The sequence below is a fragment of the Pelophylax lessonae genome (assembly GCF_965119305.1).
Source record: "Pelophylax lessonae genome assembly, chromosome: 10".
NCBI lineage: Eukaryota > Metazoa > Chordata > Amphibia > Anura > Ranidae > Pelophylax > Pelophylax lessonae.
In genome coordinates, this window is record NC_138777.1 from 63086075 (window position 1) to 63112403 (window position 26329).

Sequence of the window (26329 nt, forward strand, 5' to 3'; positions counted from 1 at the left end):
TGCCATCTCAGATGTGGGCAGCTTGAAGCCAGCGAGATCCCCTTCGGCGTCTTCTTCCGCCTTCTTTGGTCCCACGATGCTCTGCGCCGGCCCCGATGTCACTTCCGGGTCGCACGCGTCATCCCTCCACAGCTTCTGGGCATGCCCAGAAGCTGTTTAGAAGGGGATGATGCGCGCGACCCGGAACTGACGTCGGGGCCGGTGCAGGCGCAATGATTCCTGGGAGCTATGACGTTCAGCTCCCAGGAATCATTGCAGAGCCAGGAAGTGACGACGGGCCGCGGCCGAGGAAGGAGGAAGAAGGAAGTAAGGTAAGTATATTTTCTTCGCTACGAGGTAAGTAAAAAAAAAAAAAATATGCGATTATCCATTTCTTTTTCAGGTGACCCGGAGCGAGAAGATGGAGGTAAGTATAAAAATAGGGTGGAACTCCACTTTAAAGGCTTGAAATGGCTTACGCATTTCAAGGCTTGGCCTCTTCCTCAGAGCCTACAGACCATGTCTGAGCTCCTGCTTCATATACCCTGGGAAGACTACATCACTGGAGATTTCCCCCTCAGATGATGTGCACTGTCACTTGTTCTGGGAGGCAGATTCAGAGTTCTAGGCAGAGTTCCAGGAAGTAAAAGGAGATGGATTCAGCTGCCCTTAGTGAAAATGGCCACCTTGGGAAGAAAAGAAAAATAAGTTATAAGGCAGGGCTCAAAATTTCAAGTCCCGAGCTACTAGCCAGGCCTTAAGGGTTACTCGCCACTACTTGCCCCACCTAGCTCCTACCCTGCCCCGCCCCTAAATGCGCCCTCGAAAAATTATTTTATAAAATGACACTGTTAAATGTTTTTGCATGAAGTTGCACAAATAAATATTAATAACAACAGTGTGATTGTATGTGCGTTTTACCTGGATTTTAGGTGCACTTCTATTGAATTCTATTACACAGTGCATTTTCTGAAGCCGCATCAAAGATGCAGCATGCAGGACTTTAAAGCGCTTTCATGAAAACGCACTTTGTAATAGAAATTCAATAGAAATGCACCTAAAATTTAGGTAAAACGCACATACAATTACACTGGCCAAACCACAGTTCACCAGTTATTAGGGATAAGAGACTGAATGGGGGGGGTCTGGGTTGTAATAATATATGTTAATGAAGAGCAGAGGGAAGGGCTGTAGAGAAAGTTCTAAGGCTGTATTTTGGGACAGGACAGGGTCAGCTAAATGGCTGCTTGGAGTGCTCAGAGCTGGGACAGAGGCTGCAGGACATACAGTACTGATTTATGGAGAGGACAGCTGAAAGAGAGAAGTAAATGAAGGGTTAATGTGAACAGAGGAGTACAAGAATCGCTGCTGACTTACCATTGTACAGGGAGGAGAAAGTGAAAGTGACCTGGCCGATGAGAACAAACCAACAGGGGGGGGGGGGGAGCTTGGAAGGAGAGAAGTGATTAACGGCTGCAGGAGAGATAAGTGGCTGGAACGGAGGAGTGCAGAAATCATGCATTGTGCTGCTGCAATAACAGGAGGGAGAATGACATTCACTCCTGTCAGGCAGGTGAAGGCAGAAGCTCCTAGTGCGTCCGTCCCCCCCTCATCACAGATATGGACACTGCCCACCCCTGCGCGTCCAAACAGTGTTCTGTTTCTTCCTCTCCTCGCTCGCCTTCAATCATTTTCAACTCGCAAAATGCGAGGAGGCGAGTAGAAAATTTGAGGGCTGTTATAAGGTATGCAAAGAATAAAAAGCCTGCAATTATTAATAGGCATTAGGGATCGATCGATATCAGTTTTTCAGGGCCGAAACAGATACAGATTTTCCAGCCTTTAGGCCGATAGCCCATTTTAGGTGCCAATATTCTGTACATTTAAAGTTTTTATTTTTACACTGTCCTTTTTAAAATTTTGTTCTTGATCACTTTTATTGCTGTGACAAGGAATGTAAAAGTCGGGAACACACCAGACCTGTTTCTGTAACGTCTCAACGGCTTGTGCCCGTTTAGCCGCGAACAAACGCTCGCCAGTGTGCATGCGTATGCGCGAAGGCACGCACACACGACCACGCACAGATATGCACATGCCATACCCATTATGTTTGGCGCCTAGTGGCCTATATAAGGGCAGCACGCACACTTGTCCTTTGCTGTTTTGTCTGCAGCTGCTCCTGTACTCCTGAACCTTAATCTTTTGTATCCTGATTGGCGACCCGGCCTTTCTCCTTCCTTGCTTGATTGCTGCCTGCCCTGACCTGGGCTTGTTCCTGTGACTACTCTTCTGCCTCATCCTTATCTGTTTATCCGCTACTGGATCTGGACTTGCTCACCCCCTGGTGATGCGACCCTGAGGACCGCGACCTGATGCTAAACACGCAGCAAAATCCATCTCCACCATCAGGAGCTCTGGTGAACACCGGTTGGCACTTAGATTCCGCACCTCAGGTTAGCCTGCGTCTTCTGCCAAGGTGACCTGTCTGTGTTTCCACACCACTGGGTCCTGTGAGGCTTCCCTCTGCACATCAGGCTCAGCCACGAGGGGCGTGACAGTAAACATCTTTTGTGACAGTAATTGGCAGTGACAGGTACTCTTTATGGAGGGATCTGGGGTCTATAAGACCACAAAACCATCCCCTGCACTTAAAAGCATTCAAAACGCTAAGTTTGGCTGTTTTTAAATACTGTCATTTTTTTTAAATCTGATGCCTTTTAGGCTCCAGTACCTGGAAGTGATGTCATGACATCGGAGACCCGATCAGAGCCGATTTCGGCTTTGTTCGGGTCTTCGTCTAGCCGGTGGATGTGCCTGCTGGTCGCTCGGGCCTCCCGGTGGGACGTTGTTATTACAAGAAAGCCGACCGTCGGCCTTAAAAAACCGTACCGGGGTGATGTCTGTAGCTGCAGGCATCACTCCGGTACTAACACTTGAGGCAATATCAGCAAGTTGGTGACCGATACTGATACTTCAAAAAAAAGTAAATATCGGCACCACCGATAATCAGTCGATCCCTAATAGGTATCTGTTTGTAAATTGCAGTTACTATACATGTGTAAAGATTTCTTTGTTATAATTTTTTTAAGATAAGGGTGAAATTCCTCTTTTAATTTGTAAATACCTGATTTTAGTACCTGGAATCAGCCTCTTGCATTCATTGTACAGCAGGGCTGGAGTGTGAGAGGAAGAAGCATTACAAAGAGCCAATTATTTCATGTGCTAACAAGAAGCATGCTAATAGGAGGAGAAAGCAGAGATGAGGTGAGCTTATTACCATACTGCTTCTCTTTTCACTGTCCAGTCTCAGGCTGGGTCCAGCATGACCTGAACTCAGAGGAAGTGGGTTAAATGGTACTGACCATCAGAGCGAGGACATCTAGTGGCAGAAAAGAGTACTATGGAGAAAAATCCCAGTTTAAATGTAAAAATTGCAGCAAAAACTGGTTTTGTTTTTTATATTTTATTGGGCCATTTCATTTATTCTTTTTGTCTGGAGTTCTGCTTTATTACCAAGTGCATTAGGTCAATTTGAATACAGGCTTTTCAGTATGTGTTTGAATTGCCTAACATCTGGCCAGGAACAAATACAGAAATGTGATGACTATCGCCTATCATCTTACACAGGAACAAACTGTGAGGACCAAACAGTGAATTTCCTCCTAATATAATGCCTTATCATATCATCTTGCCACATATGTCTGTTTTTTTAATGACCTAAGATAACAATTATTTGTTCCTGGATTTATCTATGCTTTGTTTGCACTAATTATATAAGATTTCCAGAACCTTAGAGATCATTGTCTATTTAAACCATATCACTCTCCAGAACTACAGGCAGAAATAATAAACCACTTTTATGAATGAGATCTCTTAGCATCACTTATTCTGTAGTCCGTTTTTCAATAACCACTTGCCATCTGAGCTATTTTTTGACACTTCGCTCCTACATATAAAAAACTTTTTTATGCTAGAAAGTTACTTAGGACCCCCAAACATTATTTATTTATTTTTAGCAGAGACCCTATAGAATAAAATTGTGGGTTTTTGCAATTTTTGTATGTCACACGGTGTTTGCGCAGTGGTTTTTCAAACTAAATTTTTTTGGAAAAACACTTTCGTCAATTAAAAAAAAAAAAAAAAACAGTAAAGTTAGCCCAATTTTTTGTATAATGTGAAAGATGATGTTATGCGGAGTAAATAGATACCTAACATGTCACGTTTTAAAATGGGGTCTGCCCGTGGAATGGCGGCAAACTGCAGTGCCTAAAATTCTCCTTAGGGGACGCTTTAAACGCCTTTACAGGTTACCAATTTAGAGTTACAGAGGAGGTCTGGTGCTGGAATTATTGGTCTCACTCTGACGTTCCCTACAATACCTCACATGTGTGGTGCGATCCGCGCTCAAAATTTTTTCGCCAATTGCCCGGCAGGCATTTGGTGGAGATAGCTTCAGTAAAGCTACATTTTCTACCTTACATCATACATCTCATCTGTACTCCTGAAGAGTAAGAGAAATCTTTATCAAAGAAACAATTTAGGTCAAGGGCTGGTCTCACTCCCTGCTTAATAAACTAGAGAAGTGGTCTCCAAACCTTTCAAAGGGCCAGTTAACTGCCCCTCAAACTTTAGGACTGTTGCCAGTGGGAGTAGAAAATGCACTGGTATCGGTGGGAGTAAACAATGCCATTGGCTTGTTGGTCAGTGGGAGTAGAAAAAATGTCTTCATTGGTGTCAGCCCAAGGAATAGTGCCCCATAAATCGTGTCAGTGGTAGAAACCGTTCTCCATCTCTGGTGTCAGTGAGAGGACTAGTACCCCATTGTTGCTGTCAGTGGGAGGAATAGTGCTCCGTCTTTGGTGCCAATGGAAGGAACAGTGCCCCAAGGGCCTTACAAAAGCAAGCAAAGGGCCACATTTGGCCCACGGGCCGTAGTTTGGAGAACCCTGAACTAAAGTATCTTTATTGTTTTGCGTTTAAATAGTTATATATGTAATTGGGGGTGCAACATGTCACACAGGTGAGTACAACACGTTATCTAGTGTAAAAGAAATTTGTAAATTCTGTATGCTTTACCTATGTATTGCACACTGCACTCATTGTGGACATGGCACTAATAATGTTTTCATTCTTTCACGTCCTGACTAGAATTTAGCCTGCCTATGTTACGCCCCTTGTTACTTATAAAAGTACAATTGTAATATTAAAGTGATACCTACTTAATCATGTACATAAAACACTTCAATTACGTTGAATCAACAGAACAGTTATTTTGGAAAGATGCAGAGTGAATCTTTTTGTGTCTGTTCCCCATTGCAGTGGTTATTAATTTGGAACCACTAATCAAATGAGGATAGGAGTTGCCTATTTATGAAATTTCCAGAACACTAGGATCAGCTTGTACTTTGTCGGTGTCTTTTTAGTTCAATCTGATTTTATTGAGGAAGAGGTTTTTTACAGAAGATGAGTGAGATCGAAGAAGGAAGTAACAAACAGAAAAAAAAACAATTTTCCACAGTCATATCACATAATGCACTACAAATAAATGTCTACTGCAATTATTATTAGTGTCGAAAGGCAACATAAACTATCAAGTCCGTTGGAGGATAATGGTGTCGCAACTTAAACAGCAGCTTGGCGTAACATGGGTCAACATAAGCAAGAGAGAGGACAACTAAAGGATAACACTGGTAGAGACGTTGCTACAGTTGGCATCATATGAGAAAATGTTGTGAAGAGTGTAAGGCACTAGTAAATACTCAGGTCTTACGCTGAGAAGCATTCAAAACCAGCAAGGTAGCGCAAAAAGGACAGCCGTGTGACGCCAGTGGCATAACCAAAAAGATAAAGAGAAGGAAGGTGAGATAAAGCAGGAGAGCGAAAACAGGGATAAGCCAAGAGAATGAGGAAAGCAGAGAAGATTAAGAGGAGCCGCCCACGTCCCACTGCCGCTCCCCATCACCCGGCAGTACAGGTGATTCGAGCCAGGATTTAAAGTCATCCGAACACCGGAACATGTCCCAAGATATCCATGCAGCAGAGAACCGATCCTCTCTGCCCCCTTCTCGCGCCAGCAGGTTTTCCATATCCCTAAGTCGGTCTAGTTCCAAAGCCCACTCAAGTTTAGAAGGTACGTGCGTGGTTCTCCAGTGTCTGGGTATTACCGTCCTAACAGCCGCCAAGAAAAAACGCAAGATGTCTCGCTTGATCGACCGGAAGGAACCGGGCAACAGGGACAACAAGGCCAATTGCGGTGTCGCGGAGACTGTGGTTGCCCGGAGCCTGCAGTAGAGAGCAATAATTCCAATCCACAATTCATGGATCTGCGGACATTCCCACCAAATATGTAGGAGCGTCCCCCTAGATGACGAGCAACGCCAGCACTGGTCCGACTGGAGTGGGTCAATATAGGAAATCGAGGAAGGGCATCTGTACCATCTGCTCAAGAGTTTGAACCCCTTCTCCTGAACCTGTGTTGCCGGAGACAGCGAGTGAGTCAACGCAAAACATTTGAACCAATCGTTGGATGAAAGGGCTCGCCCCAGGTCCCTATCCCAGGCAGCAGTATAGTTCGGCAGGTCAGGGCGGAGGGCGCGGAGGAGTAGGGAGTATAAGAGAGACACCGTGTGCGTGGGGGGATCATCTTGGAGTAAGATAGAGTCAAATTCCGAAGGGTCACCACTAACGGCAGTCAGTGAGGGCAGGGAGCGTAAATAGGAGAGAGCCTGGCCGCGCTGCAGCCAGCTCACAGGAGCACCGTCGGATGTGGTGGGAGTAGGAGTCGTCAACAAGGTCGGGTCAGTCCGTAGAATTTGGGAAACCCGTCGGTGGTCCGTCGCAGTCCAGGGTCCAAATCTAGAACACGAGGCCGCCGGGGGGAACGCTGGGGTGCCAAAGAAGGGCATCATGGGCCCCTGAGACCTGAGAGACGGCCCGACTTATTCAGGCAATCCCAAATCCGCAAGGTCTGGCGTGTTAAAGTGTTGAAAGAGGACACGTGGCCACGAAGATGTACCGGAGTCCAGGGAAGTGCCCTGAGATCAAAAGGGGCAAGAAAACGTTCAAGTTGCACCCACAATTTAGTGGGAGCATTGTGAAACCAATCCACCAAGCGCGTCAAGGTCGCCGCCCGGTGGTAGAGAGCGAAGTCCGGGATACCGGTGCCCCCTCTAGACTTCGGAAGGGTGAGAGTCGCATACTTTAGACGGGGTCGGCTATGGAGCCATACAAATCTCGAAAGCGTTCTACGCAGCTTGTCAAAGAAGGATGCAGGTATGTGAACAGGAAGCGCTTGGAAGAGGTATAAGAAACGAGGCAGGATGTCCATCTTCAGAACATTGATCCTCCCAAACCAAGACAAGCGTTTCGTGGAGTACGTAGACAGGTCAGATAGGGTTTTAGTGAAGAGTGGAACAAGATTGTCAGTAAAGAGGCGTGTCGGGTCAGAAGGCAGATTGACGCCCAAGTAGCGAACGGAGGAGGATCCCGTCTTAAAGGGATACTTGTCCGAGATACGCTTAAGGGTCGATGTAGGCATGGAGATATTTAGTATCTCCGATTTAGAATGATTAACTTTAAAGTTGCTCATAAGACCAAAGTCGCGGAACTCGGCTAAGATCGCAGGGAGGGACCTTTGAGGAGAGGTAACGTATAGCAGTAAGTCATTTGCGAATAGCGCTAGTTTAGAATGTATGGGGCCAATGGTCAGTCCACAAACATTGGGGTTATTACGGAGAGCAACAGCCAGATGTTCCATTACTAGTACATAGAGAAGCGGAGATAGGGGGCAACCCTGACGTGTACCGTTGTGTATACTGAAGGTAGGAGACAAGGAGCCGTTAATCCGAAGCCTAGCGGAAGGTGACTTGTAGAGGGCCATAATTCTAGCTAGCATCATCGGGCCGAGACCGATTTGTTCCAGGGTAAGACGCAGAAAATGCCAATCAACACGGTCAAAGGCCTTCTCTGCGTCCACCGTCAGCAGGCACAAAGGTATATCTCGGGAGCGGGCATAATCAGTAAGCAGGAGGGTTTTTAGGGTATTGTCCCTAGCTTCTCGGCCTTGGACAAAGCCCACTTGGTCCATATGAATAAGGTCCGGCAATAATGGTTTCAGTCGGGTCGCTAGGATCTTAGCATAAAGTTTAAGGTCGATTCCAATCAAAGAGATAGGTCTGTAATTGGCACACGTTGTGGGGTCTTTCCCTGGTTTTGGAATTAGGGATATATGGGCCTCCAACGTCTGAGGGGGAAAATCCGAGCCGTCAGGAATGGAGTTAAAGACCCGAGCCAGAAAAGGGGCCAGCAGAGTGCCGAACACCTTGTAAAATTTGGCAGTAAAGCCGTCAGGGCCAGGACTTTTGCCGGAAGGGGTAGATGCAATAGCCGCCATAACCTCGTCAACTGAGATCGGCACTTCCAGGTCCGAGACGGTCTCATCAGGCAGGCATGGGAGGGCAGTGGCCGACACATACGCAGCCTTGTCATCGAGGGAGGCCCCAGGGTCATCCTGGGGCAAGGACGCAGACAAGTGGTAAAGCGACTGATAGTAAGTCGCAAAGGATTGACCAATTAGCTTCGGAGTCGACACTAAGGATCCTGTGGTGTCACGGATCCGGTCAATAAATGTAGAGGCAGTGCGTGGGTGGAGAGCGCCAGCTAAGGGTCGACCACATTTGTCTTGAAACTTATATCTGTGTAGAGCCAACTTCTGGTCATACGTGTGGGCAGAGGCCACATATAGGTCCCTAAGTTGAGATCGAGCCGCAGAGAGGTCGGCTAGAGTTGCATCAGAGGGGGTTCGGCTATGCTGTGTTTCTAGATTGCGCAGCTTTAGAGTCGCGGTCGCAATAGAGGCCGACCTGTCCTTTTTAAGACGGGAACCCAGCTGAATAAAGGAACCCCGTAGCACTGCTTTGAGCGCTTCCCATTGCAGGGGGAGTGACGTAGTGTCGTCAGTGTGGTCTAAGAAGAAATTGTTAATGACAGTGGAAATCGTGTCCACGCAGCCCGGAGTCGCCAGTATAGAGTCGTTAAGCCTCCAGGTCCATTCTCTCAGCGGAGTATCCGGGGGAGAAAGCGTGAGGAAAATCGGGGAGTGGTCGGACCAGACCGACGTCCCAATGTCAACCTCGGGGGACCAGTCAAGGCAGGCATGGTCCACAAAAAAATAGTCTATCCGGCTGTACAACTGATGGGCAGACGAAAAGTGAGTGTAGGTCCTAGAGGTCGGGTGGAGGATTCGCCACACATCAGCTAGGTGCAAGTCATGAAGGACACGTTTCAGGGCACGCAACTTCGCATAGGAAAGAGTTGAGCGAGAGGAAGAGGTATCTAGTGTCGGGTCTAAGGGAAGGTTGAAGTCGCCACCCAGGAGGACCCTACCCTCCGCGAACCCCGTGAGTAGCTCAAGGTACCGCAAGGCCCAGGCAACCTGATTTGTGTTAGGTAAGTAAAAGTTGGCAACTGTGTACGTCATCCCCCAGAGAACAAACTTAACCAGCACGTACCTTCCCTGCGGGTCTGCAACATGGTCAATCATGATGACAGGCAGGGACTTGTGAAAAGCTACAGACACCCCTTTGGACTTCTGAAGCGGGTTAGAACTGTGTATCCATCGGTTGTAGTACCTGTTGGAACAAGCAGGGACAGAATCGGAGCAGAAATGAGTCTCTTGGAGCAGCAATATATTGACATGGTGCTTATGCATATGGTATAGGATTTGGCCCCTCTTAGAAGCAACATTGAGGCCCTGTACATTATAGGAGCCCAGGGTCAATCGGGGGCGAGTACTTACTGTGTGGGCCATAGCAGGACGTGAGCGGGCTGGCAGAGGAAAGCAGGCCGCCAGGGGAATGGAAACCGCGACCAGAAAAGAAAGACCGTAGAAGAAGAAGAGAAAAAAAGAGAAAGAAAAAAGGGGGGGTAAGATAAGGGGGCAGAGAATACAGAAAAGGGGCGGGAGAGGAAAGAAGAAAAAAGGAAGAAAAAAAATGAAGGGGTAAGACTAAGTGGTCTACTGAGTAGCAGACAGGGGGGACTCCCGTAAAGGAGCCAAGGAGGCTATGGTGCCTGATTACAGGACACCGCACGTAACACACGATGCGGGCACAGAACCGTGCCCAACCTATGGGGGGGGTGGAAGTGTGAAGAGGGAGATAAAGACACATGAGTGGGTCCGGCAACCCAGCAGATCTAAATAAAAATCAGTTATGAGTACACCAAAGAAGAACATTAGCATTAGAGCTCAATACAGGGATAATGGTAGGGACGCAGAATTGCGGCCGACAGGGGAGAAAGCAACATCAGAAAGTATGGAAAACAACAAAACAAAAGTAATTGAAACATTAAGTGGTGGACCAGGAGCTACCAGAATCATGTAGCGGCAGGCGACCCCCCCCCAGACCCCAGCCGGACTAAATAACAGCAAGGGGCAGGGGTAAGGTCGCACTGAGCCAGTGAGTACATGTAACTGTGGGGGGCAGCGAGCATCAAAAAGGGAAAACAGGAGAAATTGTCACCACATAGAAGAAGCATCAACATTGCATAGTAATACCAACAACATGAAACCTAGAAGACAACTCGAGCTGGTGGATCATAAGTCTGCGGCAGTAACGGTCACTCTGTGACCCCCTCGAACCCCAGCTAATCGTAGCCATAACAAAGGGCAGAAGCAAGGTCAGAACAAGACGAATGAGGCCGGTATCTGTGGAGAAAAGCACGTTATGACAGGGGAGGGTAAATAGGGGGTCAACCAACAGGGTCCTGTCACACCAGCACAGTCAACGTGGAATGCGTTATTTGCAGTCATCAAGCTTCCGGAGACTGAGGGCGGCTAGGCCCGTGCCTGGGTAAGGCAGGCCTTGAGCGGGAGCGCCGACTCCTCTGAGGAAGAGGACCAGATGCCTGTGGTCGTGTCCATTCAACTGGAGGATCCAGCCAATTCGGCTGTGTAAGTGGCCCCAATCTGACGCAACAAGTCCAATAAGGGACGAACCACTCTCCGCATATGTAGTGTATTGCGGGATAAGTCGGGGTAGAGGTGAATGGAGGAGCCATCGAAGTCTAGAGGGCCCAGTTGCCAAGCCTTCCTCGTGATTTCTTCCTTTAGGGTATAGTAGTGAACCCTACACAACACATCACGGGGACGGCCGTCTCTCCCACCTCCCGGGCCCCCCACCCTGTGCACCCTGTCCAGTTCGATGGCCGTGGTCGGAGTTCTACCGAGAACCTGATTGAGAATGGCAGTCACAGTGGGTTTAAGATCCGTACCAGAGGTGGCTTCAGGGAGGCCCTGAATCCGTATGTTGTTCCTGCGACTCCTGTTTTCGCCGTCATCTATGCGGAGTTGTTGCTGGCGCAGGCGTTGGAGGTGGTCCCGGGAAGCAATCTCCAACGCCGTTAAGCGGGACTCATGGGCTTCCTGAGTAGCGGTGATGGCGGCAACAGTGGAGTCCGTAGCGGAAACTTGTTGACGGATTGCATTCAAGTCAGCATGCAGTGAGAGTTCCATTTTAGAGGCCCAGGACTCGAAGTCCGACCGGAAGGCCGAGAGAAGGGAGGCAGCCTCCGACCTGAGGGTTCCCCCGCAGTCCCGGGAGTCAGGGCCCCCAGTCGTCGTAGAAGAGCTGGGCAAGGGAGGTGAGGAAGAGGGCGCCGCCGGAGAAGGAGGCCTCTCCGCGCATCCCGTGGCCCCATCAGGAGGAGTAGGCAGAGATGGCTGCGGGGCAGGTTTGTTTTTACCTACTGTGCGACTGGGTGCCATCTTATCAGGTCTGGGGGAGCGGGGTTCCGGTGGCGCAGTGCGCAGCAGGTAACGTTGTATGGAGCTCTGTTGAAGGTCTGCAGGGTCAGCGAGGTGGGAATTGCCCGCAGACATGCGTACAGTAGGTGTAGCTTGGCTGAAAGGTAACTGCCGGAGCCGGACCGTCCCGTGGCTCAGCACCGCAGGGCAAGCATCTTCAAATCAGTTGCAATAAGGTTCATACGGGCAGAAGGTCACGGGCATAGAGTGCAAGTTCGGTAATGCAGGAAAAAAGTGGTGTGAGCAATCCACAGCAAAAAGGGATCAAAAAAGACAGGTGAACTTGTATAGGGAGTTGCAATATAGTCAGTGAGGGCTTGGTGCAATACTCTGCAGCTATGATTATGTAGCTGGAAGACCTCACAGCAGCAGACAGGCACTTGGAAGGCTGGTGGATAGTCCGCAGGGGTTGTGACACTCAGCAGGGCTGTGGGATGGCAGGCAGGCAAGAGTGGCAATGTAAAGGGTCAGTCTACAGGCTTTAGGACCCCCCAACTCACATAATCCGCAGGCAGCAAAATCCAGATTCCAGGCTGTGTTTCTCCTCAGCAATGGAGGCCCGGCGATTGCTCGTCTGTGTCTTTTTAATGTGATATTTTAACTTATCTCAATAAGTCAGTTTTTTAAATCTGTTTTCTTGCGTACCTTGAAATTCCGTCAGGTGTGGGTATTTTTCCTTGATACTTAGTTTTTTTGCACATCCTTACAGATGCTTGCTGACGGGAAAATTTGTTTTTTGGCAGAAGAGAATTACGAAGTGTATACTAGCTAAAAACTCTGCCTAATAGCAAATTAATTTTCCAATTTTCTTACAGAGAAAGTGGTGTCATCCTTCTGGTTGTACAGTGTGGTAGAGCTGTGTAAGTCTTGGGACTCCTGAGTAAAGTAGGGGAGAGCTTCCCTATAAGTATTTAATTGCGGCCTAGTCTGCATATGTTACAGTGAGATACACCCATTGCATACTGTTGTATTCCGCTTTGCAATAAAATCCCATTTAGGGGATAAAAAATTAATTGCGGCCCTGTCTGCATATGTTACAGTGAGATACACCCATTGCATACTGTTGTATTGCACATTGCAATAAAAACCCATTTAGGGGGAAAAAAAAGTTAATTGCGGCCTAGTCTGCATAAGTATTTAATCTTTGTATCCAGCTGTTTGCCTAGAGTTCAGCTTTAAGACAGCTACAGATAAAGTCATCATGAAGCATTCATTCTGCAAAGATCACCGTTTTGTATTTAAAATCTAACATAAGCTGTTTTCTTTTTTTTAGATATCTCAAGAGCTATTGAGCTGCTGGAGAAGCTCCAGAGAAGTGGTGAGGTTCCTCCACACAAGCTTCATGCATTGCAGAGAGTCCTGCAGAGTGATTTCTGTAATGCTGTCAGAGAGGTGAGTATATACGAAGTCTTCACTGTAAAAGATGTCCATATGAATACTTATCCAGCAGTGCAAAGAACATTGGTGAGCTACTTAATATGATACCCCCAGCAGCCAGTCAGACCTAAAATGGGTCATTCTACCTTCCATTGGACACCACAGTTTTTACTTTGTACTCCGCCTGCATTTTACAAATCATTAACAAAATGAAGACTGTGGTGTGGAACTTGCATTGTCCTTCATAGTGTTCTCTTCTCTGCATAACTTTTAGTAACATTGTCCTTCGCTTAAAAGGTGAACTAGCACCCTACACCTATAACACACACACACACCGGTCCTCCCTGTACTTACCACTGTGAGTAAGGGGCTGTCATGGCCCAGACAGCCAGTGTACACACACACACCCTGGTCCTCACTGCGCTTAGCCCTGTGAGTGAGGAGCTGTCATGGCCCAGACAGCCGGTGTATTCACACACCCTGGTCATCACTGTACTTAGCCCTCTGAGTGATGAGCTGTCAGTGCCCACACAGCCGGCGTACACACACACACACCCCCCGGTCCTCACTGTACTTACCTCTGTGAGTGATGAGCTATCAGTGCCCTCACAGCCAGTGTACACACAGACACACACCCCGATCCTCACTGTACTTACCTCTGTGAGTGATGAGTTGTCATGGCCCAGACAGCCAGTGTATACACACACACACACACACACTCCCCGGTCCTCACTGTACTTACCACTGTGAGTGAGGAGCTGTCATGGCCCAGACAGCCAGTGTACACACACACACACACACACACACACACACACACACACTGGTCCTCACTGTACTTACCACTGTGAGTGATGTGCTGTCAGTGCCCACACACCTGGTGTACACACACCCCCTGGTCCTCACTGTACTTACCTCTGTGAGTGATGAGCTATCAGTGCCCTCACAGCCAGTGTACACACACACACACACACACACACACACCCCGATCCTCACTGTACTTACCTCTGTGAGTGATAAGTTGTCATGGCCCAGACAGCCAGTGTACACACACACACCGGTCCTCACTGTACTTACATCAGTGACTGATGAGCTGTCAGTGCCCACACAGCCAGCCTACATAACACACACACACTGGTTTTCACTGTACTTACCTCTGTGAGTGATGAGTTTTCATGGCCCAGACATCCAGTGTACACACACAAACACACACACCCCCCAGTCCTCACTGTACTTACCTCTGTTAATGATGAGCTGTCAGTGCCCACACAGCTGGTGTACACACACACACACACACGCACACCCCGGGCCTCACTGTACTTACCTCTGTGAGTGATGACATGTCAGTGCCCACACAGCCGGTGTAGCTGTCCAAAGATTTAAAATCCTGGCTCTTCTGTCCCTTCTTTCTGCAGGGCTCCCAGGACAGATTAGAGTGATTCTTTGTATCGGCACTGACCAATCTGAATCACTCTGATCCGTCCTAGGAGCCCTGCAGAAAGAAGGAACAGAAGAGCCGGGACTTTAACTCTCCGGACAGCTACACCGCTTGCATGAGCACTGACAGCTCATCACCCACGAAGGTAAGTACAGTGGGGATGGGGAGGGTCTATGATATTTTTTCTCCTTTTTCTTTTTTCAGAAAAGGTGAACTGAAAGTGTCACTAATGGTAAAACTCCCTTTTTTTAAGTTTTGGATAGAGTGGAGAGGGATTAGAACACCTGTCAGCTGTCATTGCTGTCTGTGTCCCCAAAAGGAAGATTTACCCTTATCATCGAAAGTAAAGGTAAAGTTAAAGAAAATCCTAAAATTTGGGTTGACATCAGAACGGGAAAAGAAGGGATATCCAATGAGGATAGTAGTTCTGGCGACCCCTTAGGATCCAGAAGGTATTTACCTCCTCATGACCAGGCCATTTTTTGCTATACAGCACTGCACAACTTGCTGACCATACAACTTACATATACGGCGGCTCTGCTGCACAGAATCACGTACCTAGTTCACAGCCGGAGCTGATCTGGGGGTATTGCGTACTCGATGTCTGCTGGCACCTGTCTATCATTAGACAGAGAGCTAGAATGCTGATCTGTCTAGGTAAACAAGGCAGATCGCCATTCTGTCGGTATGGAAGGCATTGCTCATGTGTTTCTGCAAGGCAGGAACATGGATCAATGCTTTCCCCTAGTAAAAGCATCTCCCACACGGTACACAACCACTGGCTATGAACACAGTTAACCCTTTGTTGCCCCTTTCCGGCCAGTGTCATTAGTACAGTAACCAGGCATATTTTATGGCACTGGTCTCCAAAAAGTGTCAGTTAGTGTCCGATTTGTCCGCCGCAATATCGCTATAAGTCACTGATCGCCAGCATTACTAGTAAAACAAATAAACAAAAATTACATAAAAATATCCCATAGATGTAGACGCTATAACTTTTGCACAAACCAATCAATACAGTATATGCTTATTATGATATTTTTTTTTAAACAAAAATATGTAGCAGAATACATATTGGGCTACATTTATAAATACTTTTTTTATTGGGTATGTTTTGTAGCAAAAATTAAAAAAAATGTTGTTGTTTATTTTTTCAAAATTGACAGTCATTTTTGGTTATAGCACAAAAAATAAAAAACGCAGAGGTGATCAAATACAACCACAAAAAAGCTCTATTTGTGGGGAAAAAAGGACATACATTTTATTAGGGTACAGTGTGGCACGACCGCGCAATTGTCACTTAAAGTAATACAGTACCGTATCTCAAAAAATGGCCTGTCATGAAGGGGAGTAAATCTTCCGGAGGTTAAGTGGTTAACTGGCAACTGCAAAGATTTATATCACTTTTTTCACACAAATAGTGCTTTGTTTTGGTGGTATTTGATCACCACTGGGTTTTTTATTTTTTGCGATTTAAATGAAAAAAGTCCAAACATTTGGAAACATTTTCTACTTTCTGTCATAAAACATATCTAATAAAATTACATTTTGTCATACATTTACGCCAAAATGTATTCTGCTACATGTCTTTCTGATAAAAAAAAAAGAATCCCAATCAGTGTAAATGAATTGGCTTTTGTGAAAGGTAAAGCGTCTACAAACTTTGGTATTTGTATTTGGAAATTGATCAATCCTAATGTACTGACGTCTCATCTCATTTCTTGAGGCCCTAAAATACTAGGACAGTACAAATACCCCCCAAATTACCCCTTTTTGGAAAGTAGACAGTCTTAGGCATTTAGTAGGAGGCATGGTGAGCTTTTTGAAGTTGTAATTTTTTTGTCAGAATTTTTTCGAAAATGAATAATTTGAATAACACCTATTATTTTATTTTATTTTTACATACTGTCACCAGTACAGCATCCTCATATGACTGACGTGGCAGTGATCAGGGACACTGGTGACATTCTTTATGATATATATATTTTTTTTTTACATACTTTCATCAGGGTAGCTCAGTGTCACCATGTCATTAAAAATAATAATCATTGTATACTTACCTGCTCTGGGCAGTGGTTTTGTACAGAGCTGCCCCGATACTCCTCTTCAAAGGGTCCTCCATTGGCGCTTCTGGCCCCTCCCTCCTTCCAAATGCCCCCAGAGCAAGCCGCTTGCTTGCCATTCAGACACGGAGCCATGGCTCGGCCCTGCCCCCTCTCTCTCTCATCGTTGGAGCAGGGGCTCTGTCCCGCCCCCTCTCTCTCTCCTGATTGACAGCAGTGGGAGCCAATGTTGCCAACTATTGCCAATGAGGAGGGAGAGTCCCCAGAGAGCCCAAGTTCTTTTGCACATTGCTGGATTGAGAAAGGACTCAGGTGAGTATTACGGGGGCTGAGGGGGACTGCTGCACAGAGAAGATTTTAAAGCGGTTGTATCCCGCTTTTTTACACTTTTACCTACAGGTAAGCCTATAATAAGGCTTACCTGTAGGTACAAATAATATCTCCTAAACCGGCATGGTTTAGGAGATATTTACAGTGCATGCAGTCCGGGGGGACCTTCAATCTATTTGCCGGGAGCTTGCCGGGAGTGACGTCATCGCGGCTCCGGCCAATCATCGCGCCGGAGCCGTCTCTTCCAGCCAATCACCGCGCCGGAGCCGCCGAACCCGGAAGAGACGGCAAGGGATCATGGCAGCGCCCGCAGCGATGTCCGGGGGTCCGTGTCGGGGCTTTGTTCTAAGGTAAGTAATACATAATGAGCTAGTATGCGATGCATACTAGCTCATTATGCCTTTGTCTTGCAGGTTTTTTTTTTTTTTTTTTTTGAACTTTGGGTTTACAACCGCTTTAAGGTAAAAAAAACCTTCTGCCTTTAGAATCACTATAACCTTTCATGACAGCTGTAAACACTAGTGATCGGAGATTGCCTACAGCTAATCACATGGTACTGAGTGCTGTGATTGGCCCAGGGTACCATGTGATAGCTGTGGGTCAATTACAGCATAGGCAACATAGCTGTTATGAATGAATTAATTTATAACAGCTTTGTTGACATTGTGATCATGTGATTGCATAGCGGGATCTGCAATCTGCTGTGAATGCCAGGGGGCGGCCACCCATCGCACTTCTAAACCTGGTGGATGCGCACGACGTACATATACGTGATTATGCCTGCATGTGCCAACCTGCCGCAGAATATGTATTGTGGTGGGTCGGGAAGTGGTTAAATGTTAATGTTTGCCCCCTCACCTTAGTGAAGGCCATGTAGTGAAAAACTTCCTTTCATCTGTGCTCCTGACATTTCCACTATATGGGCCTGCCCAGCACTACAGCCTTTACAGCAAAAACTGCCGTTCATATCAAACTCCTACTGCGCATGCTCACCACTGGCCCTATTGATTCCTCTGGCTCTGTCCTTACTCCTGGATGACTGGAGAGCGCAGTGAGTATGGACCAGTCGTAGAATTATTTACTTAGAAATCTGCCTTTTAACTTTGAAAATTGTTAGAAAAAATATATATTTAGTTTCTTTTTGTATAAAGAGTTTTCAGAAGAAAGCACAGTTGATAATAATGTTTTAATTGTTTAAGGTTTATGAACATGTATATGAGACTGTGGATATCAACAGTAGCCCAGAGGTGAGAGCCAACGCAACAGCAAAGGTAAGGTCCATCGTGAGTTTTCTCACATGACAATTCTCTACCCAAATCTGTTTCTTTTTAGATGACTTATAATATAATGTATGTTATTGTAGATCCTTTTCTCTGTTACTTTTATGTAGATGCAAGGGCATCCTGGGATTTCTTATGGCCGATTAGTCTGGCAGAACTGAATGTTACATTTTCTTTGGATGGAAATGCAGCATGTAATGGGGTTTTGTTGAATGACAGCATTTGTATAAAAAAAACAAAAAATGAATGAGTGCCCCATACAAGAGGCGTTCTATTGGGGGCACTCGGCAGGGGGAGGAGTCAGTAACACCAGCAGGGTACTGAAAAAGAACAGGATTGGGGCTTCCCTGTGCAAAACCATTGCACAGAGCAGGTAAGTATAACGTGTTTGTTATTTTTTTTTTTTTGTTTTTTTAATTGGCAACCTTTAGAAGCTCTTAACCACTTAAGCCCTGGAAGATTTTACCCCCTTCCTGACCAGGGCCTATTTTGGCATTCGGCACTGCGTGACTTTAACGGACAATTGCGCGGTCGTGCGACGCTGTACCCAAACGAATTTGACGTCCTTTTTTTCCCACAAACAGAGCTTTCTTTTGGTGGTATTTGATCACCTGTGCGATTTTTTTGATCATGTGCTATAAACAAAAAAAGAGCGTCAATTTTGCAAAAATAACAATATTTTTCAAATTTTTTTTTTATATGAAATTCCCCCCAAAAAAATTAAAAAATCTAAATTTTTTATCATTTTTGGCCAATTTGTTTTCTGCTACATATTTTTGTTAAAAAAAATCGCAATAAGCGTATTTTGATTGGTTTGCACAAAAGTTATTGCGTTTACTAAGTACGGGAAAGATTTCTGTCATTTTTTTTTTTTTTTTAATGAGTTATGGCGGCGATCTGCGATTTTTTTTTTTTTTTTTTTTTTGCGGGACTGCGACATTGCGGGAGACAGATCGGACCCTTGACTGACATTTTTGACACTTTTGGGGGTACCAGTGACATTACTGCAGTAATCAGTGCTATAAATATGCACTGTTACTGTAAAAATTACACTGGCAGGGAAGGGGTTAATTTTATTGGAGAGGGAGGGGTTAATGTATGCCTGGTGCTTACTGACGTGTGTGGGGGGAGGTGACTGAGTGACACAAGGACAGATCGCATGTTCAGCTTTGCTGAACCCTGCAATCTGACCCTGCCTGTCACTTAGGAGATCCGCCCGCTTTGTTTACACAAGCGGGCGTATCTCCAGACTCGATTCCCCGACGATCGGGGAAGAGCAGCAGCGATCTCCGCCCCTCCTCCCCTGGCCTGACTCCCGCTGTGACTGAGAACAGCGGGAGCGAGCCTCCGGCGGCGCGCGCCGCCCACAAGGGGAGGAGTCCAGCGACGTAGGTCTACGTCGCTGGACGATAACGAGCCACATTGCCGCAGTAGTAACAATGTGAGCGGTCGTTATGTGGTTAAAGGAGAAGTACTGCCAAAGCAATGAATAAGCGAACTTGATTCTGTTTGAGGCTTCTGTCTATTGTGCTGTCACATTTATGGAGAAATAAAGACTTTCATCCAATTAACACTGGAGTACTGTCAAACCATTTTCTGCAAAGACGATACCTGTCCTGTGGATTACAGGAGTGCAATTTGTTCTGCACTTCTGTAACCCGTTTTAAGCAGACAGAGGGCTGAAGTCCGCTGTGTGCTGACATCACAGGGCTGGTCCATGCTTGGGTAAGATCTCAACAATGGAGTCCTGATCCACTTACATGCCTGGACCGGCACTGGGCTCAGCCTCTCGGTGACCTGCTGAGATCCTGAGCCGGACACTCTCACCCCCTCCACTGCCTGGTGCTCCAGGGGGTGGGGGGCAGAGCAAAGAGCCGGTGACTGACAGTTACCAGCTCTCTGCTCATGGGGCCCTGAGAACCGAGCAATAACTGGTGTTTGATCGTTTGGTTCATAGTGTTAGAGCCGACGGGGGACCAATGCTGCATCCAGCAAGGTAAGTATTATTTAAAAGAAAAAAAACTGATGGGCGGCACAGTGGTGTAGTTGTTAGCACTTTCACCTAGCAGCAAGAGGGTCGCTGGTTCGAATCCTAATCATGACACTACCTGCCTGGAGTTTGCATGTTCTCCCTGTGCCTGCGCGGGTTTTCTCCGGGTTCTCTGGTTTCCTCCCACACTCCAAAGACATGCTGGTAGGTTAATTGGATTCTGTATAAAAAATTGGCCCTACTATGTATGTATGAATATGAGCTAGGGACCTTAGATTGTAAGCTCCTTGAGGGCAGGGACTGATGTGAATGTGTAATGTATATGTAAAGCGCTGCGTAAATTGACAGCGCTATATAAGTACCTGAAATAATAATAATTCCCATTTTTAATAGAATAAATAATATTGTCATCTGTCCACTAGATGGCAGTAGTAGCATACAGTCATTTAAAGAATGTGCAAGATAAGTTTACCTTGAAGTTTACACCTCCATGTCATCCTTTACTGAATTATGCTCAGGAATGAAGTGATTTTTATTTATTTTTTCTTAAGCTTTAAATAAAATAATCTTTTTATTTTCTAGGCTACTGTAGCTGCATTTGCTGCTAGCGAGGGCCATTCGCACCCCAGGGTTGTTGAACTCCCCAAAACAGAAGAAGGCCTTGGATTCAACATAATGGGAGGAAAAGAGCAAAACTCTCCCATTTATATTTCTCGCATTATTCCTGGTGGAATCGCAGACAGACAAGGCTCACTAAAGCGCGGGGACCAGCTTCTCTCTGTGAATGGGGTGGTAAGAAGAGACTTTTTCCTCCAAACTCCTTTTTATGAGCAGTGGGCCTCTTTTCAGTGTCTGCAGAAAGAACCGTTTTATTTGTATTTAGCAACTACTAATAGCATGCATGCATGTATGAAATGGGGGGGGGGGGGGAGGTCAGAGGATCTGACTTCCAAAAAATAATTCTTCAAAACAATAGTGGCATAAACATTTAATGTTCATAGCAGTAATGCACACATGTTCACCAACCGAGCATACATTCATGGCAGAAATGAAGAAATTGGGAGCACGCCACCAAAGGATCCAATGAAGAAGAAACGTAGAGGATTAATATTGAAAAGCAGCGCTATATAAAAAGTCTAGGTATAGGTAGGGTCCAGCTGATTGGTCTCCTTGAAGTGCCATCACCACCAAAGAGAGAGAGTGACCCTAAATCACACTGCCGCTTACCGTCCCACTAATAAAAGAAGGCTCAAAGGATCCACCAAACTGCTCCTCCAGAAATCCTCAGCAATTCAAGGATCAAGCCAATTAGGTGCAACTCCATACAGATGGTACAAGGCAGACGATCACTCATATATACCAGAAAAAAAGCAAAAAAGAAAACCATAGTGCAACACCTAATGAACCACCATTTATTTTCTTATGCCAAATAACTGCTTACAGGTAATAAGAGTAAAAAGAGCTTATCTGCCGGAAATGTTTGACCGCAAACGAGATGACCGCTGCTTCACTCAGTAGTGATGTCCCGCGTCACAGGTCCCACCCATTTTTTCAAACATAAGAGGATTGCTTGCTGAAGGTAGACTGCCCACATCCCAAAACTCAAAATATGTTTGCTTGGTCCCCCTTGGGTGGGATTTTTTTAGGGCATGAAGAAAAAGGGATCATTTAAAATTGATAGATCTTATTATTACAATTTTATTATTTTGTAATAATAAATTGTATCAATTTTAAATGATCCCTTTTTCTTCATGCCCTAAGAAAATCCCACCCAAGGGGGACCAAGCAAACAAACGATGAAGAAGAAATTTCTTTTATTCACATAAGTGGTACAAGGTAGAGCAGGGTAGGAAAATGTAGACCCGTTTCACACGAATGCTAAGTGCTTGTTCACTACTTGGTATTGAACAAGCACGTAGCATTCGTGTGAAAGGCATCTACATCTTCCTACCCAGCTCTACCTTGTACCACTTATGTGAATAAAAGAAATGTCTTCTTCATCGGATCCTTTGGTGGTGTGCGACCAATTTCTTCATTTATGCTTCTCCCGGTGGTGAGCCGAGGTTCAGTGCCCACATTAGGTTGTGGATATTGACTGGCCTGAGCAGTGTTACTCCTCTTCACATACATTGATGGCAGCCAGTCCTGGGGAGTACACCAGGGACTCTGGGGAAATTCATTCTGTCTAACCAGATCTTTGCTGCAGTTGGTTGGCCAGGATGTGTCTGTTGCAGTTTTAGGCAGATGTACAATTGATCATAATCAGCAAGATCAACAGTCAGTCATCTTGTGGGGATGGGTAGCTTTTTTAAAGCTCAACTTCAGGCATATAAACCAGCTCATAGAGGTAGGTGTTCATTACAAAAGACATTAAGGGAATGAATCACAGCAAAGAGCAAATATCGCCATCCGCTCTTCTTTATGCACTGTAGTGCTAGTCCCTACTGTGGCCTGAACTTTAACCGCTTGCCGACTGCCGCACGACTATTTATGTCAGCAGTCAGCCCCTCACAGGCAAAGTGACGTAGATCTATGTCACTAGCTGTGAGGATCTAGGGAGCGAGCGCGCGGTCACGGACCCCTCCGCGCGTGTGACCGGCGGACCCGTTGTCCGCCGGTCACTCGGCGATCGTCACTGCAGAGGGAGAAAGGCAGGCGGCTGATGTAAACAAGCCTCCTGTCATTCTCCCCTGTGTAGAAACAGTGATCATACGGTTCTACTATGTAGGACCGTTGATCATTGTTCCTACAGCTCAAGCCACAGCCAATCACAGTTAGAATCACACCCCTAGGGACACACACAACCCCTCCCTCTCAAAAAAAGTTAACCCCTTCACTGCCAGTGTAATTTTACAGTAACAGTGCATATGTATAGCACTGATTACTGTAGAAATGTCACTGGTAACCCCAAAAGTGTCAAAAATGTCAGTCAAGGGTCCAATCTGTCCGCTGCAATGTCGCAGTCCCGCAAAAAAAATCGCAGATCGCCGCCATTACGCGTTAAAAAAAAAAACAACAAAAATGACAAAAATCTTTCCCTTTGTTAGTAAACGCGATAACTTTTGCGCAAACCAATCAAAATATTGTTATTTTTGCAAAATTGGCGCTCTTTTTTCGTTTATAGCGCATGATCAAAAAATCTCACAGGTGATCAAATACCACCAAAAGAAAGCTCTGTTTGTGGGGAAAAAAAGGACGTCAAATTCGTTTAGGTACAGCGTTGCACGACTGCGCAATTGTCCGTTAAAGTCACGCAGTGCCGAATCGCAAAATAGGCCCTGGTCAATAAGGGGGTAAAATCTTCCGGGGCTTAAGTGGTTAAGTCCCATTTATATGAAGACCTAAGAGGGGAACTTGCTGTCTCTCACGGAGCACCCATTGCTTGATGCAGCAGAGAGGACTCCATAGTTTGAGGATAAGCTGGTTACTGATTACTTTGACAGGTCACATTTAATTGGGACAAGACATAGTTGTATTAGCTAGCAGCAGCAGAGAAAGGTCAAGTCTCCAGGCTGCTTCTGCTATCTGGCAGAGCATTTTAAATCTCAGGAATGGATGGATAGAAAAATAAATCATTTGGCAGGTAAAGCAAATGCCTCATATGAATTTATCTGTTTGTCAGTTTAGCTTTAATCTATTTTTTATGTCCTAAATTGACTGCTTGCTGTTGCCAGCACAAACAGTTCTTTTGCAGGCTGATAAATGAGCTTGCTGAATGTCTTAAGGAGCCAAATAGACATGATTGTTCCCACCGTCAGGCATTGCTGTCTTCTCTATAAACATCACTGCTTGGCTGAACATTCATGTTTATGCCTATGCAGAGGGGAAGGATGGCTAAGCGTTATTGCATTATCAGGAATAATAGTTATCAGAACAGGTTTTAAATCCATTGATCAGCTGAGCGTATTTTATATTTCTGGGGGCTTCTATTGGAGAGTTATATGCGATTGCGTTCTAGGGTATGCACGCCTGGTGTGGCCATAGTGAGGAGTTCCTTCTCTTGCTAATTAGTCTTATGTTATTATCAGAATGCAGAAAGAGGTGCTGGAACACACAAAGGCAAAAGCCCCTAGATCAGGGGTCTTCAAACTACGGCCCTCAGAGTTTTACAATGGCTCATGGGATGTGTAGTTCTGCAACAGCTGGAGGTTCATAGTTTGAGGATCCCTGTCCTACATGAACAGGAACCAAGGCATCTTATGGCAGAGACATTTCTTTAAGACCTAGAGAGGTCTATCTAAGGCAGGCTGTACGTTATGCAATTTTCTTACCTTAAACCCTCCTGACTGTGTTGATGGGGGAATCCCTCCCGCAGCTCTATTGTGGTATGCCGGCGGAGAGCTCAGGGAGCCTTTGCCAGCAGCAGAATACAATATTCGCTGCTAGCGGCTTTTGTTAGTGGCAGGTATTAGGTGACAGAAACCCGACAAGCTGGTTGTACTGAAGTTGATCCATGGATTGACTTCAGTACAACCAGCCTAACCATAGATGGACCCAAATTTGTCCGGTTCCACCTTACATCAGTGCTGTATCTTGGCCTAGGCTGACAAGGCTCAGGCCTAGGGGGGGCAGCAAAAAAGCTGTACCCCGCACAAAAAAAAAACCCTCCTCCCAGCTCCCGCACGAAAAGGGTCCTTGCCGGCTTGCACTACACTTTTAGTATAGTGCCAGTCTTAGGGGGGCAAGTTGGGCCGGAGGCAAATCAGACTGGCACCCCCATAAAGCGGTCACACTGCTACCTGCTGGTATGATAATACCGGCCGGTGAGGACATTCGGACAGACCGCAGGCTGCCGACCACACTTAATACAACTGGCCCGACGGCCGCCAATGCTAATAAGTGTGGCACTGCAGACTAATGCTCCGCCTACCCTCCTCCGCCCCCAGGTATGGCAGGCATCATGTCAATAATATAATTTCATTTCTTTAAACATCCTTGTCCTTGAGTGAGCATATTGATTTGCATCGTATACAATTAGGACTTTTATTGTATATAATTACAATAATATTTTGGACCTGCTTACCTCATATGTGCTATGGCAATATGTCACTGGGTTAGTAAGATTACTCCAATCTTATAAGATATTTGGACTTGTGTTTGCTGCCACTGATTATTTCACTTATTTGTATAATGACTATGGACTTCCTACTCATTATACAAATAAGTGAAATCATCCTATGATTACAATCAGTGGCAGCAAACACAAGTCCATATATCTTAAAAGAAAGGAGTAATCTTACTAATCCAGTGACATAAGGCTGTAGTAATGGCCACTGATAAGCTGCACTGATGGGCGCTAATAGGCTGCACTGATGGGCGCTAATAGGCTGCACTTATGGCCACTTATGAGGCGGCAATGGTGGGTACTGATAAACTGCACTGACGGGCACTAATGAGGCTGCACTGATATGCTGCATTGCTGGGCACCGATGAGGCTGAAATGATGGGCACGAGGCAGCACTGATAGGCTCCACTGATGGCCACTGATGAGGCTGCACTGATGGCCACTGATGAGGCTGAACTTCTAGGAACTGATGAGGCTACACTCATGGGCACTGATAGACTGTGGTTTAAAGCTGACAGGGCGGGTCATATTTAAGTTAGGGGGTGCACACGTTTAGTCAGGCCTAGGGCAGCGCAAAATACACCACTGCCTTACATGTTACACCCATATTTAGGGGGTAACATGCTCCTAGTGACCCACCCCCCGCCGCCAGCGTTCCCCGCTTTGTGACAGCGGGCGGGGGATCTTTTCCCCACACCCATTGCCAAAGTTGGAAAACAGCGCGGCCATGCAGAGCTCCCATGCGGCTGCATCATTAATTTGTTTCCTGTGGATGAGTTAGACTTCAAGTACCGTCAGCCTTTGTGGCTGACCGCTTGTAGTTCTCAATGAACTGTGAGGGTGCTAGTGAGCGCTCTCTTAGTCCATTGACTCTTCCTGCCATTCAATAACTACTTGCCCATAACAGAGGTAGGGGCAGTCAGATTACGGAGTGTCTGCAGGATCCACGTATTGCACCCATGATCTGCTGATTGCGGGTGTTGTGCTTTAACCACTTCCAGACCAGG

General features: G+C 46.2%; 1 protein-coding gene across 1 annotated transcript in view; it reads left to right on the plus strand.

The window, feature by feature from the left end:
* LIN7C (lin-7 homolog C, crumbs cell polarity complex component) overlaps positions 1-26329 on the plus strand; it is a 41859-nt gene that overhangs the window by 11777 nt on the left and 3753 nt on the right. Inside the window, exons 2-4 of the mRNA XM_082270881.1 lie at positions 13056-13174; positions 18187-18258; positions 20840-21049. Of these exons, the coding sequence (XP_082127007.1) occupies positions 13056-13174; positions 18187-18258; positions 20840-21049 (401 nt within the window). The remainder of the gene's footprint in view (positions 1-13055; positions 13175-18186; positions 18259-20839; positions 21050-26329) is intronic.